The following is a 7,311-nucleotide window of genomic DNA, read 5'->3' on the forward strand; positions in this document are numbered from 1 at the left end:
TTTCATACAATCCGAGCACAGATATTGACTCGTATTACTCGTATAATACTCGTACTCGGCAGAAGTGCTTTATCCGTACCGGATACTCGTTTCAGCCAAGTATCCGGCCTATCTCTAATGGATATGACTTTGTTTATTTTAGGGAAAACTGGACGGGTGAGTACTTCACATGACATATGTTGTGGCACCCTCTGTAGCATGACATATGTAGCATGACATATATTGTCATGTCAATCCAAAGGCCTTAAACGCTTGAACTTGGGAAATGCTGCTTGCAGCTTTAATTATTATTATTATTATTATTATTATTATTATTATTATTATTATTATTATTCCGCCTTACAAATGGTCGTGCAGCCCAAACCGTAAGGCCTAGAGAGCTCAAACTTGGTCAGATGGTAGTACTGGTCACAGTTACTCAGGCCCAAGGACTCAGCCAAATCGGGCCAATAGGGGGCGCTTCAGCGCCCCTCAACGCGTTTGTGCCCATAACTCCTAAACCGTATGTCCAAATCTCAAGTGCTTTATATCATTTGATAGGTCTCCACATACTGAACAACTTTGCCTCTTGGACCAATGCTGTCTATCAAATTGTTCATTAATTATTCTTGATCAGGTGAAAAACCTACTAGTCCTAGGTTTTTCACCTGATCGAGAACAATCCAGTGCAGTAATATTCTCTGGAGTCTCAATGTCAATAATTATCGAAAAAAAAGTTAAAATTTTGATTCAGGGTCCTTAAGGGGCTCCAAAACGTCTGGACTGTGAGGAGCCAGTTTTACTAAAATGTCAATAACTCAAGAACTATATGAGCTATCAACACCAAACTTGGGACACATGTGAAAGAGGTCAAACTGAGGTCACAGTTCAAAAACCGCAGCGATTGGTTACTTGGTGGCGCTATAACGGAAAAATCACAAAAAACAGCCCTTTTTAAAAAAAGCCCTCTAGCGCCACCAACAGTCCAGAAACCCAATTTTGTGCTGACTTGTAAGGCAAAGTCTCAGAATCAGAATCAGAATCAGAAAGGTCTTTATTGCCAAGTATGTTTTCACATACGAGGAACACACACACACACTTACACACACATTTACACACACGCTCACTCACACTCGCACACTCACATACTCCCTCGCACACTCAGTGAACGTGTTAACTGAATAAAAGACAAAACAGAGACATTTTGCTTCGCACGAGGATTGTAGACTCACCGATATGACTGTTTATTTTGGGGAAAACTGGACAGGTGAGTACTTCACATGACATATATTGTGCAACACGTTGGTAAGCTTATTGTATTTGTTAGGATTTTTATTAGGGTTCAAGCGCAAAGCGGCCGGTCACTTTGTGTATGTGACTTGCGGGTCACTCGTTCTGCATCTGGATGCTTGTGTTTCTTCGCTTTATGGATATGACTTTGTTTATTTTAGGGAAAACTGGACAGGTGAGTACTTCACATGACATATATTGTGCAACACGTTGGTAAGCTTTTCTGTATTAGAGACACTAGGTTAGGAGCGGGTGCCACCCTCTGTAACTTCTCTGGAAATGTAAACACCCTCTGGAAACCCTCTGGAAATGCTGCTTGCAGCTTTAATTCTCCTTGTTCTCCTTGATCTGCTTAAATATATACAGGTCACCACTAGGGGTCGCTAACTTATGAAACCGAAGGCTGAAAACAGCACAACAATATTACTGCAACAGATTATAACAATGAAGAACTGGTTAGAAACCACAACAAGATGTATTGTCTAATCAGCAGTAAGACCTCCATTCGCAAACTAAACCTTATCCGGTTTTTCTGAATTGTCGTTGTGTTTTAAGTTTTGTTATTTTGTTTTTGGATATGTTATTTTGTTTTGCACTTCCTGGCCACCTTATTTATCAGTGTTTTTAACACTAAATTTTCTGCCTCAATTATAATTATTATTGTGGCTGTATTTGGAATATGTATTTTAACATAATTTTTAGATTCATTGTTTTCAGGATGTCTGCACTGTCAGAATGAAGAAAAGGAGAAAAGCTGTGATATTTTACTTTATATTATTTTTGTTTTATTTTTAGGTAAAGGCTTATTCTTAGTAGTACCATATTAATAGAATTTGTGCTATCAAAAGTAAACTTTTTCATCAGACCCAAATTAAACTTAGAGCATTGGTGTTTTCATATACTTGCTAATACAACTTTTTCTCTTTTAGGCTTTCAGGCTTTGTTAAGAGTGACACTAGGGTGAACAACAGAACAGAAGATCCTCTGAGAGGATTAACATTATATAATTTACCATCAGTTTATTGATCTTATTTTCACATTTTCGTTATCCTGTTGTAATTAATTAAACCAAAAGGTAGGAAACATCATTTAATAGTAATATTATTTTTCATATTGTTAGTGTACACAAGCACCTTATCTGTGATTGGCTCCCAGGTACATTTGACATCATGGGTTTGACATCAATACTGTATTGTACATGCATTGTTACTCTGGTTAAATATGATATTTAACCGGTCTATATTTTAGACCTTGTCACTAGCACTGTGCTGAGAACATTCCACATCTGCTTCCTGAAGACTCCTGAGGTGAGTAATGACTTTATTTTCTCCCTAGATACATCTATCTGTCTGTCTGTCTGTCTGTCTGTCTGTCTGTCTATCTCCTTCTATTTGTCTAATCCAGTGTGTAACTGCAGGGTTCTTAATGGCACAAATTTGTTATATTTTATGAAAGTACTAGATCTGTATATATATTTTTTATTTTAGGTTATAAACAACACAATGGACTGGAAGCTGGTGCTGACTGTTTTGTGTCTGACTGGTAAGTCTTCTCATTTTGCTTTTTTTACCACTAAGGATCTGAATTTTACAGTTATTTACATGATCCTGCTCATTCTATAAATCTGCTGATTTCTCCCTTCAGAAGCTGTATTGTGTATGAATTTGATGTTATAGGAGTGCAACATTAAAGTTGATCACTGAATTCTAATTTCTGTCCCTCTTTATTTGAATATATTATGCTACCTTTTAGCAGCATACTCTTTTTAATACTCTAGTCCAGGGGTCGGCAACCCGCGGCTCCGGAGCCGCAAGCGGCTCTTTCATCCCTCTGCTGCGGCTCCCTGTAGATTTGGAAAATAAATATTTAATTAAAATGTATTTTATTTTATTTAGTTAGTTTAAAAAAATGAAATTCTAAGATTATGATGCTCTTGTAACATTAAAATAAACCTTGTTTAATTTTTTTGTCATTCAAAATATGCGTCATAATTGCCGACTTGCGAAATCCGACACACAGAAGCAGACGCATTTTTGGTTTGCTGCAGCCGGCAAGTTAAAATTTTGATGTCATGAATACGAAGAGGACTCAATTATACATTGCACATTTTATTTGAAAGTAACCTTCAACCCAGCATCTTTTTTGTTAAGGTAGTTCAAACTGTTCAAAAAAGTTTTGTTTGCTTGCAGAAATAAAATTTCGTTTAATTGGTAGCAGTTCATTGATTTCATAAATGCAACACAGTTTTTTCTATACTTTCCATAAAGGTAAAAAACGATATATGCAGTGTTGTCTTAATTTTAGATGTCAAATGGGTTTTGTGGCTCCCTGTGTTTTTTTTTCTGTGGGAAACCGCTCCAAATGGCTCTTTGAGTTTTTAAGGTTGCTGGAATTAAGCATCAAACAACCTGCACTGTTGTGTTTCAACACAATAACACTTGGCAGCAGATCCAAGCAGAATCAGACTGTGCATTCAGAGCTGAAACTCAACAATACACAAGGGGCGGTGTTTGGGCGGTGTGAAACAGTGTTGTCTCAGTTAAAGCTGAATCTTATGTTGAACTGAGGACAGGTTTCCTGCTTACTATTTGCTCAAGTGAGGGGCAGTGCTACTGTCTGACTCTGATATAACCTCAATATATAATGCTATATTTTTGTTACAAGTGTTGGCTGTAAATACACTAAGAAAATGGAACACTACAAATAACGCTGCCCCTTTAAAGTCCATGTACTATGAAGAGTCACTTTAAATAATCATTGCTGCAGATTGCAGTGTATATAACAATCACCCAGGTTACTGGTCAGTATACACGTTTAAGGATATTGCTTTTCAAAAAATGTGTTTGGTATGTGTGGATATTATAATTCAAATTAAACCTCTAAATTAGCAGTGACCAACACCTCTACAATCAACACCTCTACAACCAACACTTCTACAACCAACACCTACTCAACCACCAGCGCACCTACAACCAACTCTACAAAAAACACAACTTCATCAAACACAACTTCAGCAAAGACAACTTCAACCACCACAACTACAGCAAACACAACTACAGCAAACACAACTTCAACCACCACAACTTCAACTACCACAACTTCAGCAAACACAACTACAAATACCACAACTTCAACTACCACAACTTCAGAAAACGCAACTTCAACCACCCCAACTTCAGCAAACACAACTTCAGCAAACACAACTTCAGTAAACACAACTTCAGCAAACACAACTTCATCTACCACAACTACAGCAAACACAACTTCAGCAAACTCAACCACAAACACAGCTCCAGTAGCTGCAGTATACAGCTTGGTCTTTAGCATCAACGAAACCTTTGTTTCAGCACTGGCTGATAAGAACTCTCCAGAGTTTGCACAAAAATCTGGATCCATCTGTAACCAGGTATGTTTTCTTGATAATGAAAAGTATAATCTGTTTAAAAGTTTCAAAACAAAATTATTATCTTGACATCTAAATATTTCTACTGTTATTGAACATAATGTGAAGAACCCATAACGGTATAACTGGTAGCATTCTGTCAATAGGTTATACATACTGGTCATGTATGATTCTTATATCATCTTTATATGAATACTGTGAAAAATAAGAACATTTTCCATGCAGTGGGGCAAGTGTCTGCATTTTAACATTTATATGTCTCTGTGTATGACTCACTCGTTAACTTTAACCATATCCAGGTCTAATAGTGACTAAAACAAAATGCCTGTGGAAATGAGATCATTGTTTATATCTTTTATTTTTTCAGCTTGAAGCATATTACGGAGCAATCTTCACAAACTTTATCAAGGCAAACATTCTTGGTTTCAGGTAAAAAAATAATATATGAAAATCTTGCTCTGAATGTATTTTTCTCTTTACTTTTGATGATCCAGAACTTCATCCTGTTTTTTAACTGTGGTTGTGTTTTAGCAATGGTTCAATTGTGACAAATTCCAGCCTTGAATTTAGTGCCAACGGCACCATCCCAACTGATGCTACAATAAAATCCATCCTTGTTAATGCAACTACCAACTCAAGCTTGAAAATTATTCCAGATTCTATAAGTGTCACCCAGGGTCTTGGTCAGTATAAACTTTTTATGATATTGCATTTAATAAATGATCAGTACAAGTGATGGATATTCTAACTGCAATTTAACCTCAAACTCAACAGTGACCAACAACTCTACAACCATCTCTACAACAATCATACCTCCAACACCACAAAATGCAACTGCAATTTTCAACTTGACCTTCAGTATAAATGAAACCTTTGTTCCAACACTGGCCAATACCAGCTCCTCAGAGTTTGCAAAAAATGCTACAAATATCTGTTATCAGGTATGTTTTATTGCTCATGCTTCCATTTACAATAGAAGTGATTTTGCCACTTGAACAATTTTGGTGCCATATTAGAAAACCTGAAAAACACATAATGGCTCAAATGTTGGCTCTCTATATTAGAAGGGATATACAGTAGTAAGTCTAGTCTTTGCACTTTTCTAATTTTTTAGTTTTATTCCTTTATATGGGTACTGCGCAATCGGACTCAATGTTCATGTCAGGGGCATGTATGAATTTAAACATTTTTATGTTTTAATGTATTAATGATTCACCGCCTTTAACTCACTGGGTACTGAATGTGACAGACAAGTTTATCAGTGTGTTTGATACGGCTGTTGATACTCAACTGATTCATTTCTAATTTCTTTCAGGTTGAACCATTATACAAGAAAGCATTTAATAACTTCATTCTCATGCAAATTCTAAACTTCAGGTGAGAATAAAAATATGTTTCTGAATATTTATTTCTTCTTTTTTCTTTGTTGATTTATGATTCTTTGTTGAACTTCTATCTCTATGTTTGTTCTCTTTCAGGAGTGGTTCTACTATCACAGAAAGCAAACTTTATATGGATTCTAGTGGCCCAGATGTTACTGTAACCCAAGTGAAAGACGTCTTTCTCAATGGACTCAAAAACTTTAACTTTTCGGTTAATCCAGGCTCCATCATGGTCAAACAGATTGGTCAGTATAGATTTATTAAGTAAATAATTTAGATTTAAATATATATTTGTATGCATTTAATTGTACACACTTGTTTACATTTTGCAGGTAATTCAGTTCCACCAGTGATTGCCAGCTCAGTCTCCATGATATGGATGTCTCTTCTAACACTTCTACTTTCGTTGGCCTTGCACATCTAGCTCTAGAACTGATCACAATAAATTAATAAAGTGCATTTTTATGTAACAATCTGACATATTCTACTGAAGTAAATAAACACAGACAAATAATATAATATAATATAATATAAAAGTTTGCTTTATTGAGAAATATTTAAGATAAATTGAATATGATAGAATACATTTTGATCTTAAATTTTATATAGAATAAGAAATACAAGTAGGTGTAATTGCTTAAACTGGGGATTTAATGAGGGGGATTTAGCTGAAAATTTCTCAACATTTACAGTCTTTACAATGATTGTTGTCTTTCACTTATTACATGTATTGCAACATTCTTCAAAAAAAACATGTAGTTAACAGTATATGTACATAATTGTTATATACTCATATTTAAACCTACATATAACTTCTGTAATTCAATGTACAAATGTTATAAATATCATATCAAATAAAGCTCGACATTTGGCTTCACAAAGCTAACATACTGTTCTTTCTTCATAAACTTCTTCTATGCAAAACACTTTAGCATCTCTGTGGTTTACAATTTCTGTCAGAGAAGCATAGAATATAGCAAAACTGGAGCAAACCTGTGTAGTAGCAGCAGTTTGATGAGGTATTAAAAAATGAAGAACAGTGTGTGTGTGTGTGTCTGTGTGTGTGTGTGTGTGTGTGTGTGTGTGCGTGTGTGTTCAGTTCTGTTTGTTGAAAAGTCTGACGGTTGAAGGATGAAACTGTTATCTTCTTGTGATGGCCCGAATGCTATGGTACCTTTTTCCAGATGTCAGGAGCCTGAAGAGTGCATGTGAGGGGTTTGTGGTGCAGAGTGTGTGTGAGGGGTTTGTGATGCAGTG

The 7,311-nt window shown here is 35.8% G+C and overlaps 1 protein-coding gene and 1 long non-coding RNA gene across 2 annotated transcripts in view; both read left to right on the forward strand.

Moving 5' to 3' along the window:
• The window catches only part of zgc:111983 (uncharacterized protein LOC550501 homolog), a 31,399-nt gene extending 26,422 nt beyond the window's left edge, over positions 1-4,977 (forward strand). The window contains exons 3-6 of the mRNA XM_060888212.1: positions 2,518-2,576; positions 2,757-2,811; positions 4,158-4,675; positions 4,972-4,977. Coding sequence (XP_060744195.1) covers positions 2,518-2,576; positions 2,757-2,811; positions 4,158-4,675; positions 4,972-4,977 — 638 coding nt within the window. The remainder of the gene's footprint in view (positions 1-2,517; positions 2,577-2,756; positions 2,812-4,157; positions 4,676-4,971) is intronic.
• Positions 4,978-5,500: 523 nt separating this feature from the next.
• On the forward strand, positions 5,501-6,221 carry LOC132861201 (uncharacterized). Its single transcript, XR_009649903.1, has 3 exons — positions 5,501-5,613; positions 5,988-6,049; positions 6,151-6,221. It is a non-coding gene; the product is annotated as an uncharacterized LOC132861201 (long non-coding RNA).
• Positions 6,222-7,311: the final 1,090 nt, after the last annotated feature.

This window comes from Tachysurus vachellii, chromosome 2 (genome assembly GCF_030014155.1).
Source record: "Tachysurus vachellii isolate PV-2020 chromosome 2, HZAU_Pvac_v1, whole genome shotgun sequence".
In the NCBI taxonomy this organism is placed as follows: domain Eukaryota; kingdom Metazoa; phylum Chordata; class Actinopteri; order Siluriformes; family Bagridae; genus Tachysurus; species Tachysurus vachellii.